Source organism: Erythrolamprus reginae, chromosome 1 (assembly GCF_031021105.1).
Source record: "Erythrolamprus reginae isolate rEryReg1 chromosome 1, rEryReg1.hap1, whole genome shotgun sequence".
NCBI lineage: Eukaryota > Metazoa > Chordata > Lepidosauria > Squamata > Dipsadidae > Erythrolamprus > Erythrolamprus reginae.
This window is the reverse complement of record NC_091950.1, coordinates 149,104,696-149,127,630: the sequence shown is the minus strand read 5'-3', so window position 1 is coordinate 149,127,630 and position 22,935 is coordinate 149,104,696. Positions and strand designations below refer to the sequence as shown.

Sequence of the window (22,935 nt, the reverse complement as noted above, 5' to 3'; positions counted from 1 at the left end):
GGCGACGGCAACAACAACGCACGGATGCCAACTTGATGGTAAAGTCAGTCACGTGAATCACGGCCCCTTCGGCACGTGAAGGAAGATCCCCATCCCCCTCCCCTCACACACACACACGCTCGCGCAATGCTAAAGGTTCGGCTTTCGAAAGTAACGGCTTGGAGCGACAGTTCGAATTTGCTACTCGTTTTTCTTCGGACAGTTATTTCTGTCTCTGTCAGAGAGGAAGCGACGGCTTTTGGGAAGAACCCGGGCAAGCTTCAGAAGCCGGGTTAATGAAATCACAAGCAGCAGTTACTCCAAGAAGCTTCATAGTGTTCAAATTCATTTCCATGGAAACTTTAAAAAAAAAACATGGTTATATTTGTTATCTGTCACAGGCTGCTGACAACCCGCTTGTGTGAACGGCACATAAATAATAAAACCAACCAGCTAATAAAACGTGATATTTATTTTTATTTATTTGTTTTGTCAAGTACCTATTGGTATACAAAGATATAACAATATTTATATACATGATGCTAGTAAAAGAGAAACATTAGGAAAGGGGACAGAAGGCACTCTGAGGTACTTATGCACACCCCTTACCTACAATCTATATTAAAATGGCAACAAAGCAAGCTGAAACTTGAGGCATTTAGTGTGGCATGGCAGACTGTTAATGTCTATGGAAATTCTCAACCCTGAATTTCCATAGACATCGTTATTGTAACAGTCACGATTGTCCCTAAGGTGCTTTTTCAAGAGGCAACTGGTCTTTCTGGGGGGGTTTTCCTTTGAAAACATCCGACAAAGAAAAACCAGAAAGTCCAGTTGCTTGTTGAAAAAACACCTTTGGGGCAATGGCGATGAATATACTGTTAAAAGAAGACCAGGTTAGGGACAGATCATCGTGGACAACATTACATATTCAATTTTATGGTGCATAATAATCATAGTCATTATCAGTGTGACATGAGGTATAGAGCCAAACTCATTTAAAACAGCACAGTGCACCTCCTATCTTGTGGATGCAGAAAAAAGAGCTCTTATGCCATTTTACCCCTAAAGCACAATTGTACTGCTTTCTGTGGATGTTGGTTTTTTCCCCCATAAACCATGGAACCAAAGCACATCATGTAATATGAATGGTTTTCCTTATTATGTAATCTAATCTATGCGGTAAATGAACCAGACGTCAGGCTGTGAACTAGTTAGACACTTCAAATATTTGCTACTTATGTAGGGAGGCTAAGAAATCAAGTAGCAGATTCTGTATTTATGTTTTATTTATTTATTTGTTAAATATGTATAGGATAGTAGTAGCTTGTATAATCATAAATAAAAAGTAACGATAAAAGAGGATAATAAGACAGCAGGGCAGGGATGGTAGGCACAGTGGTGGGCTAATGCACGCCTCTCACAGACCTCTTAGGAATGGGATGAGGTTGACTAGACAATCTGGGGAAGAAACCACAGAGTCAGGGAATGCATTGATCACTCTATTGCTGAAGTCGTATTTTCTGCAGTCGTGTTTGGAGCAGTTTACATTTAGTTTGAATCTATTACATGTTCATGTATTGCTGCGGTTGAAGGTGAAGCAATCTTTAACAGGAAGGACATTTTGGTATATGATTTTATGAATGACATTTAGATCAGATCGGAGGCAACATCGTTGTAAATTTTCTAACCCCAGTATAATCCCAGCTTCGTTCACTGTGCCATCCATCTCGTAAACTTGCAAGAATAGTTTTTCTCGCCATGTACATGTATACATCCAAACTAAACTGTGTTGTTTCTCTATGTCATATAATATATGGCATCAGACCAGAAGAGGTGATTCACAGTGCAGAAATGACTTTGTTACCAGAAGGAGTGGTACTGCCCTTGTGTCTCGCTGGAGGAAGGCCATAGAATGGGACAGAGATTACATGGTAAAATAGGATGTGTAGAAGAAACATCATTCTTTCTTGTGTTTAAGTTTCATTGTGTTCAATAAATAATTGTTGAAGAAAAAAATGTGGTGCATTACTTTCTGGGCGACCCTTGTAAGGGGCGTGCATAAGGAGCACCATTGTGCCTACTGTCCCTGTCCTACTGTCTTTTTATCCTTTCTATTACTACTTTCTACTTATGTCAATATAAACTATAATTCTATACTTGTTTGACAAATAAATAAATAAAATAAATAAATTTATTGGAGGTAGTGACCCTTTGAGAGCTGTATGCAACAAAATGTTATTTTAATGTATGCTGATTAGTGTACTGTACATTCAAAGTGACAATAAAGTCGGTCTATCTATTTCTCTATTTTATTTAGCTATTTATTTAGCTATCTATCTATCCATCCATCCATCCTAGACTACTATCCTCTAACAGGAGCCTAGCAGTCACCCTCCTTTATGCCTTCCACCCTGGAGCTAATTCTACGCCGCTCCGAGGATTTTAAAAGAAACCCTTCGGCTTCCCTTTCCAAAAGCAAAATCCCTCCTTCCTTGCACGGGTTTTATTTGGACCCGAGGTAGAACGAAAGCGCCAGTAGGTTCCCAACTCCTCCGCCAACCAGCGCGCCGGGTCTTTTATATCTGGCTGCGGCCGCACAAAGACCGCCTCCTCGCCCGCCCCCAGGAACAGGAAGGCGAGAAGCCGCGCCGGGCCTGCGTTCCTTCTTTTCGGAGGCGTAGCTCACCGAAGGAGCTGCCCGATCGCTGGGGACTGGGCTCCGGAGACGGGGGGGACCTCCGCCCAGCAGTGACAGACTCCCAAAGCCGCTCCGCTCGAAACAGGGAGTCGCCTCGAAAGCCTCGGCCGGCGCCTCTTTCTTACCCCTCGATCGAGATGGACCTAGACAAGCTTCTTCTGGACGAGGAGGGCGTTTTCTCGCTGAGCGACTTCCAGGAGTTCACGGTGAGTTGTCGTTTGTCGCCGTCGTCGCTCTCGTTCAACCCGCCCTAGACCGCCAAGGCTGTTTTGGTTTTTTTGCTTTGAATGGTCGCGTCCTCTTCCTGTCCACTCTGTGCCTTTCTTTACACTGATCGATAATCGATCTGTGTGACGCGCCCTTGCTTTGAATTCAGGCGGAAAGATGTGTCTGCTTTTATTGTTAGAACCAAGACAAAAATATTTTATTTGTTTGTTTGTTTGTTTGTTAAACAAGTGTATAGTATGTATTAACATAACATAACATAAGTAGAACGTAGTAATAGAAAGGATAAATAAGACAGGGACAAGTAGGCACAAAGGTGCACTTATGCACGCCCCTTGCAGACCTCTTAGAAAAGGTCAATTGTAGATAATGTAAGGTTGAAGACTTTGGGGTTGAGGAAAGCAACAACAGAGTCAGGCAATGAATTCCAGGTGTTGACCACTCTATTGCTGAAATCGTATTTTCTGCAGTCTAGTTTGGAGCGATTTACATTCAGTTTGTATCTATTATGTGCTCTTGTGTTGTTGTTAAAGGTGAAGTAGTCACTGACAGGGAGTACATTATGATGTATGATTTTATGAACAACAAATCAGTTCAGAGGCAACCTAGTTATAAGTTTTCTAAACATACATTAACTAAATGTAATTTACTCAATTGCTTCAGATCGCCCCAAGATCTTACCAGCAAAACCCCTATTTCCTTTCAGCTCACTTGCATTTTTAAAAAGGAAAATATAATCTTTATTGAAGATAAATGGGGGGGGGATACATAAAATAAAAGGACTGTGCAGATATCAATACAAAATGTATATAAATTTTGGATACATACATAGTTATAAATCAAAATACACACATATATATAAAAGGAAAGAAAGCTAAAAAGAAAGAGGGGGAAGAAAGAAAAAAGAGGGTGAAAAGAAAAACATAAAAAGGGAAAGAAAGAAAAAAGAAAAGAAGAGGTAAGTTCATGTCTATAAATTTGTCAAGTGTTGTAGATAATATCAACTTATCACTTGCATTTCTTCCTATAATAAATATCATTTCTGTATCAGTGATCCATTCCTTTAAAAAAATAATGTTGAGGCATAAGTTATAACTTTCCTTATAATTTCTGTGCCCGATTACTTACCTCCTTATTCTGAGAAATTAAGATTGCAAACCCTGATGACAAAAAACAAGAAATCAAAATAATAAAATATAAATGATAATCAGACAAGGGTATAACAAGGGCTAAACTCCCAAAAGGTTTAGAAACGACATTATTTGTGCAGAGACAGGCATTGCCAGTTCTTCACTATGGCACCTTCCGCATTTTAATAGGATCTAGTCATTTCTGCATGCAACCTGTCTGTTTACTGCAATTTTGATTATCTGGATTACTGTAGAATATGCGAGAAATCAAAAGTGCAGAAATTACCTTAATCATGTAACATAATTTAAGTTTTACATAAGATTTACCGGTAACCTAATCTTATGTAGCTTCTTCTCCAGAAACACTGAACTACTAACCAGAGCTTACAAAATATTCGTCAAACCTATACTTGAATACAGTTCGCCAGCATGGAACCCACATTGCATAACTGACATTGACACAATTGAGAGAGCTCAGAAATACTTCACAAGAAGAGTCCTTCACTCCACCTCTCGAAACAAACTACCTTACCCCTCCAGACTTCAAATACTACGGTTAGACAATTTACAACTATGTCGCCTCCAAACTGATTTAACTGTTGTTCATACGATCATACACCATAACATCCTGAGTCCTTTGTGATTGGGCGGCATAGAAATCGAATAAATAAATAAATCCTTCCTGTTAGTGACTACTTCACCTTCAACAACAACAATACAAGAGCACATAATAGATACAAACTAAATGTAAATTGCTCCAAACTTGACTGCAGAAAATATGACTTCAGCAATAGAGTGATCAACGCCTGGAACTCACTACCTGACTGTTGTTTCTTCTCCTAACCTCAAGATCTTCAACCTTAAATTATCTACTGTTGACCTCTCCCCTTTTCTAAGAGGTCTGTAAGGGGCGTGCATAAGCGCACTATTGTGCCTACCTTCCCTGTCCTTCTGTCCTATTATCCTTTTTATCACTTCTTTATACTTTGTTATGTTAATACAAACTATAATTCTAAACTTGTTTGACAAATATAATAAAATAAATAAATAAAATAGGGCAGTCTTGGCAAATCTTTTCAGCACCAAGTGCTGAAACAGGACGTGTACATACATGCATGGGAGGGGAGCACCAAAAACCGTAAGAGCAGCTCCGCGGTGTGCACGCATAGGAGCACCGAAAATTGGAAGCTCATCTTCCAGGGATGCACATGCGTGCCAGGGAGCTCCTCTTCTGGTTTCTGGCGCTCCCATGCGCACGAAGACCTATTGGCCAGCACACATATGTATCCCGGAAACCAAAAGAGCAATGGGTGACAGCTGGAGTCCATAGAGAAATGGCTCCATGTGCCACTTAGTAGTAGTAGTAGTAGTAGTAGTAGTAGTAGTAGTAGTAGTAATAATAATAATAATAATAATAATTTATTAGATTTGTATGCCGCCCCTCTTCGGAGACTCTGGGCGGCTCACAACAACAATAATAACAATGTGACAATGTATACAAATCTAATATTAAAAAAGCATCCAAAAACCCATCATTTAAAAACCATGCAACACCAGCATATCTTACATAAAAGTATATAAGCCTGGGGGAGATGTCTCAATTCCCATGCCTAGCAATACAGGTGGGTCTTAAGTAATTTGCGAAAGACTTCCACTTCCAGCACACATGCCATAGATTCGCCATCACGGCAATAGGGAAACTTGTTGCTTCATTTTCTTAACCCTATTGAAATTGCATTGCCAGTGACAAAACGCATTGACAAATAAGGAAGGAGAAACCTGTGGTTGGAATATCAAACAAGACTGGAGGGAGGTGTTAAGAAAGACAGCTTCCATTACAGGAAATGGCAGAGGCCTGACCTCCAGGGAATCCCTGCAGCTTTATCTGACTGTTCCCAAGGGAATGCAGTCAGTCTTGCTAGATTCTTCTAACACAGGTGACTAATAATAAAGCTTCTGCTTGAGACTATCCGTGAGGGTTCTGGTTGGTTGCACCTGGCTCCTCTCTGCACTTGAAAGGGCTTATTGGTTTGTTTGCATTTATTAATGTTCTCCTAACATGCAGACTTCCATTGGAAAAGAAGTGAAGAGGCTTTTTCTTGGGCTTTTGTTGCATTTGTTATGGCCAAGTCAAACACTGATTTCCCTTCAATTTAATTTACATTTAGATTTGGTTAAAATTAATAATATTTTTTATGATTATTCTCCACTCACTAAAAATTATTAAATAATAACAAATAATTCCCTCAACACTGTCAAACTATTTACTGGGCCTGCACTGCTATTACTACTAGTTTTTTCTCATCATTCCTGTCACCCATCTCTTCCCACTTATGACTGTGTAACTTGTTGTTGTATCCTTAAGATTTTTATTAATATTGATAGTTTCCTGACTGCCCTATGACAATCATTAAGTGTTGTTCCTCATGATTCTGGACAAATGTATCTTTTTTATATATACACTGAGAGCCTATGCACCAAAGATAAATTCCTTGTGTGTTCAATCACACTTGGCCAATAAAGAATTCTATTCTTTTTGGGGAGACTCCCGAGGCTGGATCAAAGCTTTGGAAGATCTCCTAAAACACTGGGAATCTAAGGTCCCATATTGTACATCTTTACTCTAACACTCATTGGATAAGAATTATTGGAGATTAGTGAAGTCTAGGAGAGTAAAAAGGACTGACTGAGTAATTTACCTTCAGAAGTAATAGAAAAACTGGTTGTATTTTTATATATGCTTGCTTCTCTAATTCTTCCCATTTTTTAAATTGCTCCCTGCAATAAATAGCAAGTACTGTATATTACAACCGTACATATTTCTAGAGAATCTAGATTGGTGCATAGTTTTATGTTGTGTGTAATATAAATTTGTTAAAAATTAATTTTAAAAAAAAACACTCCTAGAGTGTTTTACCACGCAAGTACTCCACTAACTCAGCCAGCAAAGTTGAAGTCCACAGGTCTTAAAGTTGCCCAGGTTGGAGACCCTTGTTCTACATGGTTTTCCTAAGCCCCAAGTACTGGAACCTCACAAAATATCTCACAACTTTGTGGCTGGCAGGCTGGTCCTGGCAGAAGAGGCTGTGTGCGTCTCCGGATGGGAGGCCACAAGGTGATTGTGGGCAACATTTGGGGCAGGCAGGCAAATCCTGGCTTACGAGAATGGTTTCCGTGAAAAATGCAGGCATTGCCGTGCGCTTGTGAGTCAAGGGGCTTTCAAAGAGTTTTAATAAATAAATTCTTTGGATATTTTTTTTTTTTTAAAGAGAATCTAGATTGGAATAGAGTGAAATAGAGAGTCTGGTTTGCATGGAAGCTTTGTCCGCATTTGTAGCATGTGCACAAAATATGCCAACGAGCAGAGAATACTTGAGGTAGACATATGACCAAAACATTATTCTTGGTAAATATCTATGGACTTACTTGATGATGACCATGGCATATGGAGGATTGCAACTAGAAATTTAAAAATGAAGCAATGAGAGTGTGCACTGTGGGAGAAAAAAAGGAGTATTATTTATCGGTAAAACTAAAAAAGGGGGGGAGTGTATAATTACAGAATAATAGATGTCTGACCTTATCTAGTGGAGTACTTGCGTGGTATAAGTTTAATTTTCATTGAAAGGACCAAAATGTATGTCAGAAAGTATTCGCTGAAGTTCTAAGTTACCGGTATATTGAATATGAAGGTATTGTGAAGGTTGCCCTACCAAGCCTGTTGCTGCCACGAGTTCTCCAGTTTTTTAGCTGCAGGTCATGTTAACTGCAAGTATGTTGAATGCATCTTGATGTCAAACTCGAAATATGCTTCTCCCTAAGCCTTTCTTTTTGGAGGAAAAATCTTGAGATCTTTTAAAATCCAAACTTTAGAGAAACAGAGTGCATTCTCCAAAATGAGAGGCCAAGGCGAAAGAGAGCACCCTCAAAAATAATTTAATTAAAGTGTCCAAGCACAAATAGTTTAGGCTGAGAGAAAAGTCAAGGCCAAGATATTCATAATTGAGTGCAATTCATGAGATTCTAAAAGTAATGATTGTTATGTTGCCATTTATTTTGGTTTTATTATATAGCGATTTTGTGTTTTACAGCTGTAAACAATTGTGTGGTGGTAGATAAATTTCATAAACAAATCTACCAGCCAGCTATACAATAGTGGGATTTGTTTAATTCTAGCTTGGCCTATAAAGCCAACTGTTGTGGTCTTTGATCTCAATTACTGTAGTGTGGTATATGTACCCAGAAAATCATAAATCTGCAACAGGGCACTTTTGTAGGTCATGCCATTCATTGATATGTTCTAACATCAATCACTGATTCTGTCTTTTCTGCGCGAATACCTATTTTGGAACAATTTGTAATTGGAATTAACTTTGACTTTTTTGTTACCATTTCAGTGATATGTTAAAATACAACTTTTATTCGGGTTTGGAGAATTTTTTATTATTTTTGTTGTACAGTTTTCACTGTAAAATATGTTACTGTAAGTCACTGTAAGCTAATAAAGTCACTAGGTTTACAGCATACTCTATAAATGTACTAAAATAAATAAATGTTGACCTAATAAATAAAGGGTTAAAAAATGATGACTTAATGCAATAGGTGAGCCAGGTAAGCCAGGCTGAGAAATATATAGGAAACTGAACAAGTCACAAGATGAAAGTTGCTTCCAATATTCCTATAGATGCTTAGGACATCTTTATGTATTGAAATGTAATCTTCAGTTGTTTGCAATTGGCATGGGGAAAAAGATGGTGTGTTGTGTACTACTACAGTATTATGTATGTCTTTTTTCAGTTCCTTCCCAAACACCAGCAGTTCAGTGATCGTGTACGTAAACGACTTTACTATGGCTGGGATAAAGACAGTGCCCTTGATAACCTCTCAAGTCCAGTTGCAGGTGAGTTTCGTTTGGAAATTTTATATCTGGCCTTAGGAAGGGTTTAAGAGGGGGAAATGATATGCTTATCTTTGAATATACACCAAATTGGCTATATAACCAATTCTGCCAAATTCTACCTTTGCTTTAAGAGTTCATGAATTTTCATCCTGCTTTGCTCATTTGGCATTACTGGGCTAATTAAACATTGAGCATAGAAGAGTTCTCTGAATTATGTTGTGAATATACAATACTTCATAGCTAGGCCCAAGCACTTGATAGAAAGTGGGAAAGTGTTCAAGTAAAAAGATCAGATTTTTCCCATAAGATTTTCATTTTAAATAAAGTATAGGGTGAGGTATGGGCAGTGGGTATATATAAGAGAGATAAAATGAAGAACAGAATAATAGCACTCTCCTTTTTTCCAAATTTAGAAATTAATCATGAGTTAATTAATTTCTAAGAACTAAATGAATGAAAGGATAAAGAAAAAAGTCTAGTCTGTCCCAACAAAGTGTATTACTCTATTATTTAATTTAAACATATAACAATCACATTTATTATCATATGTATTTCCCCAAATATATGCCTTTTCCTATAACTTTATATGAATTATAGTATTTCTAAATGATATTCAGTAAATTAGGTCTTTATCTTTGTTGTGACAGGATTTATTGAAGCAAATCCTGTTGTTTACCTTGACAGTAAATTTATAATTTTGTTTACATTCCTAATTTTAGCCAATAGGTAGCTTTCCAGCTTCTAACCAAGGTTTCTGAGCAATACTGAAATTAGAGAAAATGTTCAATGGAAACAAAACAGTTTTTTTTCCAACACTACATCTTTGTTTGATGTTATTATTGCTTTTACTGTAATAAATCTTCCTAAAGAGAATTTGCTGAGATTGGGATACTTTTAGGTCAGACAGCAATTAAAATTCTAACAACAGACATGGTATAAATCTGATTAATTATATAGGAACACCATTAAGATGTACTGTAAATCAATTTTTAAAAAGGGTTGGGATCATTCATTCATTCATTCATTCATTCATTCATTCATTATTTTGATTTTTGGGGTCCTTTCTCCAGAAACTTAGGGCAGCTGATTAAAGAAAATAAATCCCACAAATGCAAATCTAGAGTGGAAGGAGTCTCTTTTTTCTTCTTTGCCTTCTCCTCTATTTAGCAATACAGTAATCCCTCGCTATGTTGCCATTCATCTTTTGCGGATTCGCTGCTTCACGGGTTTTCAAAGGGGTCTTAAATCCATTAAATCCATTAAAAATTCATACAATTCTTCTACAGTACTACTGTACTCTATTAAAGAAACTGATAGGATATCACAAGTATGGCCAGCTGAGAAACATTATAGAATGACTGTTTAATGCAAAGGGTGGGTTTTAAAAGTCCAAATACTCCTTAAATACATAAAAACTATCTTTCCTCTACTTCACGGAAATTCATTTTTCACGTGTGGTCTTGGAACATATCTTCCACGAAAAACGAGGGATTACTGTACATCTACCCTGTAACTTTCTGATATCTGAGAGGATTCTAAGGGAAATCAGATGGGGAAGTGTGCAAAAGGATTTGTTTTGTAATATTTTGTTGTGAAATTTTGCCAACCATTACACACACACACAATATCCTTCCAGATGAAAAACTGCTACTCTGAGTATGACACAGACTGTTTTGAATTTGTTCTAAGCATTTGTAATTTTGCAATCTTGAACAAGTATTTTAATCAATGTGCTACACATGCACACACAGACAGAGAAAGAAAGAGAAAACAGTTCCAGAAATGGATGCTAGGTTCTGTTATGTGACAGGAAAATTTGAGCAAGGACTTTCCTCAGCTTGAGAAGAAGGATCTCCTTATGTTGCATTGATGCCAGCTATTTTTTATGTTCTAGATATTGCTGTTGAATTACTTCAGAAAGCTGCTCCTAGTCCAATTAGGAGACTTCAAAAGAAATATGTTTCTCACGTCTCCCGGTATGACGCAATTCTCACTCTCCACCCTTGGACTAATCTTTTCTCTGCATTCATATTTATTGTTGTACTTTTTAACATTTGTTTTGAACAAATACTGCTGTGGAAGAAGGTACTTTCTAGTTGTGGGGAAAAGAATGGCTAGAAAGAAAGGTTTATTGTTATTTTACCTATTAGATTTTTATTCCAACTTTATTATTTGATAAGTAATTCACAGCAACAAACATATGTAATGCTTCCTCCTCCTGTCTTCTTCCAAAAAATAACCCTGTGAGGTGAGTTTGGCTGAGAGAGTGTGACAGGCCCAAAGTCACCCAGCCAGCTTTTGTGCATACGGTGAGACTAGAACTCACAGTTTCCTAGTTTCTATGCTACCATCTTAATCACTACACTAAGCTGACACTGTTGTATGATAGATATTTATAATTGTGAATAATAATTTTATAATTAAGAATTAATATCGTGCAGAATGCAGCTGTGAGAGCAATCAAGGGCTTTCCCAAATATGTCCATGTTACACCAACACTCCGCAGTCTGCATTGGTTGCCGATCAGTTTCCGGTCACAATTCAAAGTGTTGGTTATGACCTATAAAGCCCTACATGGCACCGGACCAGATTATCTCAGGGACCGCCTTCTGCTGCACGAATCCCAGCGACCAGTTAGGTCCCACAGAGTAGGTCTTCTCCGGGTCCCATCAACTAAACAATGTCGCTTGGCGGGACCCAGGGGAAGAGCCTTCTCTGTGGCGGTCCCGGCCCTCTGGAACCAACTCCCCCCAGACATTAGAATTGCTCCCACCCTCCTTGCCTTTCGTAAGCTGCTTAAAACCCACCTCTGCCGTCAGGCATGGGGGAACTGAGATCCTCTTTCCCCCTAGGCCTTTACAATTTTATGCATGGTATGTCTGCATGTATGTTTGGTTTTTATATTAATGGGTTTTTTAATCGTTTTTAGTATTAGACTACTGTTGTACACTGTTTATTGTTGCTGTTAGTTGCTCCGAGTCTCCGGAGAGGGGCGGCATACAAATCCAATAAATAAAATAAATAAATAAATAAATATAATTAAAATTACTATAGAAGAGTTCTTTCTAAAAATTTCTGCTTGAAAAAAAAGTTTAACCAGATTTAACCAAATCAGAAGGAGAAAAAGGTGGCCTTGACAACAGATTTTTAGTGAGAGATGGTGGAAAAAATGCTGCTGTAAATCCTAAAAATAATCCTATTTTTCATGTTGCTCTTGGGACCTCCAAAAGAGCAAACTAATTTTTTTAATATTTGCTGCAACATCTTGCAGACACTTGTTTGAGGAAGAGGAAGCATGTTGGTTCAGAATAAAGAACCCTTCTGTTCCCATGGTGGCCAGTTGTCGAAAGGCAGTAAACAAAATGCGATCGGTATAGTATTTCTCATCTTTTAAAATCCCAATCAGGAAGGTTGCCACTTCTCATTGTCAGCATTCAAGAGCAGAGCTTGTAAATACCCAATAGCTATGTTGAAGAAGTTTAATAATGTTAGGTTGTGCGGCTAAAATGACCAACAGAAATCTGTTATTTGATTTTCAATATGTTGCTTCTTTTAGGGAGGCTTGTATTTCTCCTTGCTCCATGATGTTGGCCTTGGTTTACATCGAGCGACTTCGGCACCGCAATCCTGAATACCTACAGCAGATCTCATCCTCCGACCTTTTCTTGATATCCATGGTGAGTATTTGGGTTGGGATGGAAGCAGGCAAAGCAGAATGCTTGTGTGTGAGAGAGCACTTGTTTGTTTATATAATTATTCACATATAACAATCCATCATCTTACAAAATAGATGTACTTTACATGTACTTTACTTTATAATGAGTCTTTCCCCAAGAAGCGTACAACTGTAATGATATGAAGAAAATGTTCAGGATCTTTTTTCTGTACTACAAGCTCTCCTGATTCTTCCAAGACTCCATAATTTCACAACATTTTCGCCCTGAAAATATGATGGCCCAGTTGATAAAGATATGATGTTTTTAAAAAGTCTGAAAACTTGTATTGGATCCTGAACTAGTGTATTGATGGGAACTTTAAAGTACTGTAGGATGATTTTTAAGCACTACTGAACTTATGAAGATATCTATTTGTTCTGTCTGGGTTCCCCCAGATGTTAACACCAACTAAAAAGAGTAGCCAGACACGCTAGTAAAAAGCAAAGTCATTTAATATCTTTGAAAACAAACACAGAGAACAAAAACTGTTCTTACAAACAGGAATGCTGTGAAGCTTCACAGAAGAGTCACGACGGCCAGACAATACAACAAGCTTCTTGCTGGCACACACGCCACTGTAGATAATAAAACCCACGCCTCCCCCAAGTTTTCAGCCTTCGAGGCCACAAGCCAGAATCACAGACGCCAAGGATCGAAGCAAGGTCACAGGACTCCCAAAAGATAACTCTCCACAATACAGGAAGGGAGGCCTGCCTTTTCAACCTTTCTGAGGAGAACCACACCTAACCCCTGCTGTTGCCTATTAGGGATGGAAATACCTGGCTAATTGTCCCCTTCGTTGTGCTGCCCTTCTCTGCCTCATATCTATGATGGCTTGTGCGTTCTCATCTAATGACTCCAGGCTGCTTGCTGGGGAGAGCTCCCCCCCGGGGGTCTCAGACTGTTCCCCCCTCTCCTCGTCCTGACATTCCTGTTCCCCGTCTGCCTGGTTCTCCTCCTCCTGTTCCTCGTCCTCCCCCTCTGAGCATGGAGCCGGCAGAGTTCCAGCCGTTCCCTGAGGAGCCTCAGACTGAATCACAACACTATTGAACAACATTTCTCTTGATATATATCAATCAGTTGGAGCTATTTATCTACTTTTAACAATGTTCTTTTCTCTCATGTGTAACTATCATTGTTCCACTTCTATATGTTCTCATTTTATAATGCATTCCAGATGTCCTGTCATAGGCTGTCTGCCATCTTCCCCATAATCCTCTAACTTCAGGTCAATCACAGTTTATCTTATACTTGCTGATATTTAGTTTTGTGAATTGATCTCTCTCACCTAACCTTTGGCATTGAATTTTTCACACTGGCATGTATACTTTCACTTCTCAAAGCGTCTGAGAATTTGGAAGTTGAGGATTGGGGTTTTCTTCCACCAAGTTTAGAAATAGGGGAAATTGTCATTTCTTTATCCCATTTCTATAGTAAAACAAACCACAGTGATAGTGTTTTAATACAGCCCCTCCTGTTGCTTTCAGATGGTTGCCAGCAAGTACCTTTATGATGAAGGAGAAGAGGAAGAAGTATTCAATGATGAATGGGGCACTGCAGGAAACGTGGATGTACAGACTATGAACATGTTGGAGATGAATTTCCTCCGTGCCATTGTAAGACTTCTAAAGATGTATTATGTGAAGGAGATGCACAAATTTTCATTATTTCAGCCAAAGTTCAGAGAAATTAGTGGGCTAAAGGACATGAGAAGATATATATGCATTTTAAAAATGGCAAAGCTGTAGATGTTTTTAAATGCAATTATAATGTCGATTGAATAAAATATAGCACTGGCACTTAAACTTATACACTACTTCACAGTGCTTTACAGCCCTCTCTAAGCAGTTTACAGAGTCAGCATACTGCTCCCAACAATCTGGGTCCTTGTTTGATCACTCCCAGAAGGATGGAAGGTTGAGTCAATGTTGAGCCTGGTGTGATTCGATCTGCCAAACTGCTGGCAGCCAGCAGCCAGCAGAAGTAGCCTGCACTACTGCACTCTAACCATACACCATCACGGCTCTTATTGGGTTTTATGTTGTTAAAAAGCAAAATACTGTAATATAGATTTCATTGAGTGCTGTAATGCATAAGTAAATTCAGAGCAGTAGATTCATGAATGAATGAAACTCAAATACTTGCAACACCAACAATAATAACAACAATCCAAAGCAACAACACTAATTTTCAAGCAGACAGTATTGTTTTATCCAGATATCTGCAAGACTTAAGCAGTTTCTCTTCCACTTGAAATAAAAAAAACATTCCATAAACAGAACCTCACATCAGCTGCAGTTGAAAATTTGTTGAAGATAAATGTGAGAAATCAAAGCACTACCTATGGCAGTTTTGAGGCACTGCCCAAACTGAATATGGGGAACATTTTAATGTTTAAATTTAGTTAGCATGGAGCATCATTCAATCCTTCTCTTCTTATATTTCATGCACCGTTCATATAAAAAGGGGGATAGGAAAACAATTCTAGCTTACCGTTTCAATGATACTTTCCTTATCTACAGGACTGGAGTCTTTTTACAGATCCCAAGGAGTTTTTTGAAGTGCTCAGGTGGCTGGAAGGACGGTAGGTGTTTTTGATCAAGATGCTAACATTTTTCTAGAACTGTCATGAAAGGAGTTCTTTGAGTGGGAAAACAATTACTTTGTATTTTAAATTAACTGAATATGATCAGAAAGTGACTTACTGTATCTATAGTTAGACTGCAAGTCCTTTATGAACCACTTGTTCAGCCAGTTTTCTGTCTTCCCACATATGACTGTACAATGTATCAAAATGTACGATGTGCATTTTTACTGAATTTTGGAAACAGAATGTGTTTTGTTCTAAAACTGGAAGTATTATCCATGTAAACTAGTCAGCTTTGAAAATTCTCTCCAAAGACTTCTTGTATTCTTCATGTTTCACTGGAGTATGTGTGTGTATGAGAAGTGAGGAGTGTTATCTTACTATCTTATTGATAAATTGATTAGATCTGTTGCCCTGAGTCTAAGGAGAAGGGCGGCATAAACATCAAACAAACAAATAAACTGTATCAGTGCTAAAGTAGCAGTGTATCAAATTCCTGGAGTGACAAATATGCCACATAGATATTTCCGTCATTGTAATACAACAAGAAAGTGGTTTATTTGTATAGGTCTGACAACACCAGAAATGGGGAAGTTCTTTAGTAAAAAAAAGCTGTGCAATTTTTTTGTTCCTACAGTGTGGCTGAGAAGCAGGGTGTTAGACGTGGCTGGTTCACCTACACTGATCTGTGCGTTCTACTGGAACAAACTTTATGGCAGCAGGCTTTGGGTCAATTCTACCAGCAGGTAGCCAAGGTAGGAACTAAAATGAGAAAAGGGGGTGACAAAGAGAACAAAGGATTGTAAATGAGATAGGTAAAAATAGGGATAGGTCAATAAGCTATTTAGAGTACGGTATGCAAATGAGAGAGAGAGATCCTAATTGTGAGATCCTTTGTATGTATACTTAGGGTAAAAATGATAGGATACTAATTTTGTTAGCTACCCAAGGAAAGAAAACAAAGAGAAACTCTGAATTTATATTAATTGTGGAGGTGGGGATGGGAGAGAGAGAAAGCAACCTCACCAATAACCACCTGAATTAAAGTTCTCTAACGGTGCAAGGAAAACCTTCCTTGTATTTTATTTGAATAGCTGTTATATATACTGCTCAAAAAATAAAGAGAACACTCAAATAACACATACTAGATCTGAATGAATGAAATATTCTCATTAAATGCTTTGTTCTGTACAAAGTTGAATATGCACAACAGCATGTGAAATTGATTGTCAATCAGTGTTGCTTCCTAAGGGGACAGTTTGATTTCGCAGAAGTTTGATTTACTTGGAGTTGTATTGTGTTGTTTAAGTGTTCCCTTTATTTTTTGAGCAGTGTACTTTCAAATGTCACCTGTGTTGACTAGTCCAAAGAAGCCAGGTATCCCACTCCTAATTTCTACTACCAGTAGAAGGAATTTGATAATCCTCTGCCTTATTTCATCTGCAATTTTACTAACTTTCTATACCATTTTTCAATTTAGAAGCCCTTAAAGTGGGCTTAATGCAGGCTTAATGCAGAGAGGTTAAAAAAAGTTAAACACTTATAAAGCAACAAAATCCACAGCACAGTGGTCAAACCATGAGGAATTGTTCAACCATGATCTATTATATAAGACACAATGACTATCCATATACCCTCAAAGTCAAACCAAATATATCACCTTATGGTATAGTAAATGTGTTGAACTCTACAATAAATATTAGTTTTTGAGTATTTATTGTAGAATAGAATAGAATAGAATAGAATTTTTATTGGCCAAGTGTGATTGGACACACAAGGAATTTGTCTTGGTGCATATGCTCTCAACGTACATAAAATAAAATATACATTTGTCAAGAATCATGTGATACAACACTTAATGATTGTCATAGGGGTCAAATAAGCAATGAAGAAGCAATATTAATAAAAATCAGGATATACGCAACAAGTTACAGTCATACAGTCAACATGGGAGGAAATGGGTGATAGGAATAATGAGAAAAACTAGTAGAATAGAAGTGCAGATTTTGTAGAGTTCAACACTTGTATCTAGCAGCATTTGTCTCACTTGATCTTGCTAGATAATGGACGTTTTTTCTTTTATCGATCTACAAATTTCTGCCTTTGAAAGGGAGTGGGATATGTAACTGTTGTTCTTGATGGACAATATATTCTGATCCAGTGGATTGGGCCAATTCTAAAACTCAGTGCATAATCTGGTTTCTTTTTTTCCCCCTTTTACAGCTAGCGTGCATTCTTGGTGTGGTGTATCTGACAGGGGTTGCTGCTTTATTTGCTTCAGCCACAGTGATGCATCACACTCTCCATGTGAAAAGGTCTGGTCCTACAGCTGTTACCAGCCCCAGAGATGCTCTGGTTTCATGTCTGCCTCTTTCCTCTTCAGCCCAGAATACGGATTGCAAACAAGAGCCACCATATTGTCCTTCATGGCCCAGAGTGGAGAATCAAACCTTTCAAGATGAAAAGCAGCAAAGAGGAATCGGTGGGGGTTCAGTTACAGTGCTGTATCTCTGGGACAAAGTCCTTAAGGCATTATCTTATTCACCGGCCCCCATCAGCACTCCACTTTGTCCACACTGCTACCAGCCCATTTCCTGCATGGCAGCCAACCACACAGCTTGCACTCATTTTGCTCAACAGTCAACTCGCTTTGCACTTCCCTGTTGCTCCAGCAGCTCGTCCTGGGACAGATCCCTTCGTTTGTCTCCTAATTGCAAAGACTGGCCAGAACCTCTAGCATTGCAGCAGTGTCCTTGGCAGGCTTCCTTAGAGCTTGGCAGATTCAAAACTTTTATGTTTCCTAGTTAAGGTTGGAAGGAAGCACATAGCTTAGATGTAGAGGGTGAACACCTTGATAAGAAATGCTTTGGTGCATCGGAGTCATGGGACGCAAGGCAGGAAAGGACAGAGATGGAAACGAAGCGCTTGGTACACTGTATTGCAGCAGATATTAACTCACTCACCTTTTAAAATTTGACTTCAATATCTTTCTCTTCGCCCCAAAATTGACATTGATGCTTAAAAAGCTTTCAGGAGTTTATTGGAAGAATGCATCTCGTCTTGAAGTGTTGAGATTGGGACAAGGAACACAAAGTGTAATAAACCCTTCCCCTATTTCATATAAGCCTGTCACTCGCACTGGAGGCTGGTGTGAGTCCTTGCTGAATTGGGTGAGGACACTAATATCAGGATTGCTTGCATCAGGCACCATGAATCCTCCCAGCTTAGCTGTATTTGTGGAGCAATTTGCCAGGTAGACTTCTCTGTAAGTTCTATGGGATCTCGCCACCATGGCGGCGAAATAGCAGCAGCTCTACATAATTTAGATTAGCAGTGATTGTTACATAATTAAGTATGTAAAGTCATTACTCGTGTTCTCTGCCTATGTCTTACCCCTTGTCTTCCTAAAAGCCATGCAGGTCTTGCCTGAGATTCTCTTGTGCTGTTCCATGGGGATGGAGGTGGGGTGGGATGCCACTTGCTTAAGGAACGCTCAGTACTCTTAATTAGGGTATGAAAAATTAAGGATAGTTTGGGATTCTTGTTCTTATTTATGAGTGCTTGACCACCTCCTTCATTTTTTGCGACGGAAACGGGTAGAAAGGTGGCAGCATTTTCTAATTCCTGCCTTTTGTAAGCAGATTGCCTCCAGATATGTTGGATTGCTACTGTCTGTGATCCCCAGTTAAGCATGGCCAATGGCTGGGGGGAGTGATAATTCAAACTCTCTGGAGGATACCTAAATCAAAAAGGCTGTCCTACCCCAGTTTCTTCCAACACTTTTCTGCTGTAGTTTTCCACTGTAATTTGTAGATGGGAATCTCTTCTAATAAAGGTATTTGTGTGTTCCTGTCTCATTTGTTTGTTTGTTTGTTTTACAATTCCCAACCTTCATCTGGTACCATCAGCTGCTTTCTCTTCTTTCTGGGAGTTTACGGCAGTGTTTCTCAACCTTGGCAACTTTAAGATGGGTGGACGTCCACTCCCAGAATTCCCCAGCCAGCCAATTCTTGGAATTGAAGTTGTCAAGGTTGAGAAAACAACTGCTCTAAATGGTATGTATGGCTCAGAGATACAGTGTTGAATTTCCGCGAAGTAGAGATGCGGAAGTAAATACACCATTTTTGGCTATGGACAGTATCACAAGCCTTCCCTTAAGACTTTAAACCCCTGAATTACCACTTCCCATTCCCTTAACCATTTACTCACCATTATTATTGGTACTCACCATTGAATAAGACACTTAGTGATCCTGATATTTCTAAACATAATAATTTATTAACAATAATTTTTTTGTTTGTTATTTATTTGCAAAAATTATTAGTTTGGCGATGACATATGTCATCGGGTGGGAAAAATCGTGGTATAGGAAAAAACCCACGAAGTATTTTTTAATTAATATTTTTTGAAAAACCGTGGTATAGTCTATTCGCGAAGTTCGAACCCGCGAAAATCGAGGGAACACTGTATTATTACTGAACTCTTATGTTTCTGAGTATCTTGCACTTTATTTTACAGTACTTAAAATATTATTTTACTGAAAGAGTAGTAGATCCTTGGAACAAACTTCCAGCAGACGTGGTTGGTAAATCCACAGTAACTGAATTTAAACATGCCTGGGATAAACATATATCCATTGTAAGATAAAATACAGGAAATAGTATAAGGGCAGACTAGATGGACCATGAGGTCTTTTTCTGCCGTCAGTCTTCTATGTTTCTATGTTTCTACTTGCCATAATGTCTAATCCACCAAAAGTAACACAACACTAGCTGATATTCTCACCCTGTTCTATTTTGCATATAGACACATCTATGCTCAAATATTCAGACATACCCTTATGGATCTGTGCCTCAGAGCTGCTCAAAGATATAGTGTGATTTGCTTAACTCCCCTAATATTACAGACATATGTATTGTGCAGAAAATGCTTCTGCAAGTTTTTAACATACATACATAATCCTAGAAGACCTTGGGACACTTTCTTTTATCCCTAGCCCTAGGGAAGTGGGAGTGGCAAACTGCTTCTAAAATTTAGCAAGAGAACTGAAGGGATTTTTCCACACACCTGCCAAGGGTTAAAACTGACTGAATCACACATACATACACACACACAAAACATCTATAAAGCCATGAGTGAGATGTTTGTTTCTGATGGAGAACCATTTATTATTCTTTGAACTCTTAAAAAAAATCAAGAAAGAACATTACAGGGTAATTTTTATTGCACTAATGCATTTTGAGGAAGTAGAACATTTATACTACTATGGAGACCGGGTTTTTTTATGATATCAGAATCTATGGCTGTAGAGTCATAGTTGGAATGTAAGAAACCCAAATCCCAATGTAGGATTTTGAATCAACTTGAGAAGAGCAATTGTGCAAGTTTGTTTGAGAAGCAAATACCAGCCCTGGAAAGGCATTCTGTTAAATAGCTTTCCACCACACCTCATTGGACAGAAGCAACTAGAGAACGTCATGATACAGGAATATAGAGCGTAGATGATCTTTCAAATTAAATAGGCTTCTGCAGATGAGCAATTTCAATTGCATTTGGAAAAGGTAGTGAAAATGGAAATACAACAAAGTCATAACATACTTCTAGTTAGCTGTTGATTTGTATTACACACAGGTGGTTGAGGGCAGCTTATACATTTAAAAAAAATTACCATATAATAAAAATCAATCAAAAATCCACTCCATCTGCCTAAGCAGAAACAACACAATGAAGTTGGCCAGTTGATCAGCTCTCTCCATTTGTGTACTCAGGCCTGCTGAGAAAATGGATGAATATTGACAGTAAGGCTGCATTTTGCCACGTATGGATATATCATGTCAGGACCATCCAATAAACCGAGAGCTTACTCTGGTTAGAACTATAGGTCTGGATCCAGGAGCACTATCTTCCATTCAATTAAATTTTCTTTAGTTGGAGGAGTAGATTTAGCTCTAACAGGCTGAACTTGGATTGGTCAGACAGAGTGCACTCTCACATTTTATTCAAAAGGTTCACAGCGAACAGCGATGATGCAAACGCTGCTGTCATATTTGCATCCCAACATTTGAGATAAGTTACATTTTCCAATTCACTATTGGCTACAGATGCCCGTGTTTGTAATGGGCATTGCAGTGCACTAGAGTATTTACTATCCGGGTTCTTTAGTGCAGTGTTTCCCAACCTTGGCAACTTGAAGATATTTGGACTTCAACTCCCAGAGTTCCGCAGCCAGCAAATGCTGGCTGGGGAATTCTGGGAGTTGAAGTCCAAATGTCTTCAAGTTGCCAAGGTTGGGAAACACTGCTTTAGTGTACTAGACACAATTTACAACACTACTTAGTTTTTATATGTCAACGTTTGTTTATTCAATTTAAATTCAACTTGAATATTCAACAATTAAAATACAAAATTAATTTATTAATACAAGTTAAGATTATTAACAATAAAAGGCTGACAATGGGTGTATACCTTGCCCGGTGGGAAGAAGGGAGAAGAGTATCATTTTTAAAGGAATGTTTGAAAGCAATGCATAAGAAAATCCTCGCAGGTGTTAGTCCAATGGACTATTGAAATACCAGGGTTGAGAGGAATCTTCTGGAGATGGATCTGCAGATTTTAATATTTGGACAGATTTGTAAGGAGAGAGGTGATTTCTCAGACACTCAAACCCTCAACCACGTAGGACTTCAAAAAGTTATTGAAAAATATATACAATTTAAAAAGACAGCACATAATCTTTGGAATCTGCTTCATACCTCTTTACACAAATCTTATATTGTATATTGTCTTAAAATGAACAAACATCTTACACAAACAGAGAGAAACAAAAAACAAATAAGAAAGAGGAAAGAGAAATATAGAAACATGTAACAATCCCTCATCCCGCCCCTGTGCTGTCTATCTTGACAGCTATTTCTTATATATTGTTTTAGGACGTAACAATTTAGTTTTTATGTAAAAAATAATAGGTATATGTGTGGATCTTTTAATACAGGCTTCATAAGATCCCATGGACCAGTTAGCAGTATTCTCTTTCTTTCTTTCTTTCTTTCTTTCTTTCTTTCTTTCTTTCTTTCTTTCTCTCTCTCTCTCTCTCTCTCTTTCTCCCTCCCTCCCTCCCTCCCTATCTATCTATCTATCTATCTATCTATCTATCTATCTATTTCTATGCTGCCCTTCTCCGTAGACTCAGGGCGGAGAGTAGATGCCCTATTTTCTAATATCTTGCAGTAATGAAAGTGTAATATAAAGTAATAAAGGCATGGAGGCTAGCTAACAACTATACTATTGCCAAATCCAACTTTTTCTCTAGTGCTGGATTTTTCTTTCTTTTATTGTACATTGGTCTTTTAAAAAGTTGACTTTTGGTAAAACAAACACACACTCTCTAGAATCCGCAGGGTTATTATATATGAATATTGGAAATAAATAAAAAGTGCAGCCCTGGTCTGCAAAGTTGTGCATACGATACGGCCACCAGCCATGCAGCTACCCCATCACACAAAGGCTTATTATAATAAATAACATGGGAAGGGGACTGCAGAACTGAAGGAGGAAATATAAATTTGAAGTGTGCTGCTGTGATTAAACCATTAGAGTTTCGGCTTTGGTTTGAAGATCCGATCCTCAGGTCTTGTTCATTTCTTTAACCCTACTGTACAACCAGACTAGGAAAGTTGGTAATGTCCACAGAAATGCCA

At 38.3% G+C, this 22,935-nt stretch overlaps 1 protein-coding gene across 1 annotated transcript; it reads left to right on the top strand.

Annotated features, from left to right (window-relative positions):
* Positions 1-2,608: 2,608 nt before the first annotated feature.
* On the top strand, positions 2,609-19,095 carry CNPPD1 (cyclin Pas1/PHO80 domain containing 1). The gene is made up of 8 exons (XM_070729164.1): positions 2,609-2,886; positions 8,833-8,935; positions 10,830-10,911; positions 12,492-12,612; positions 14,139-14,267; positions 15,174-15,235; positions 15,876-15,993; positions 17,462-19,095. Exons 1-8 carry the CDS (start codon positions 2,818-2,820, stop codon positions 18,044-18,046), a joined length of 1,269 nt encoding a protein of 422 aa, XP_070585265.1. The 5' UTR covers positions 2,609-2,817; the 3' UTR covers positions 18,047-19,095.
* The last annotated feature ends 3,840 nt before the right edge of the window (positions 19,096-22,935 follow it).

Bases quoted from the DNA above. Each gene is read 5' to 3' on its own strand.
- CNPPD1 (XM_070729164.1), top strand. From the start codon at position 2,818: ATGGACCTAGACAAGCTTCTTCTGGACGAGGAGGGCGTTTTCTCGCTG. The intron at 12,613-14,138 runs GTGAGTATTTGG...TGTTGCTTTCAG, and splicing joins ACCTTTTCTTGATATCCATG to ATGGTTGCCAGCAAGTACCT. The intron at 15,236-15,875 runs GTAGGTGTTTTT...TTGTTCCTACAG, and splicing joins CTCAGGTGGCTGGAAGGACG to TGTGGCTGAGAAGCAGGGTG.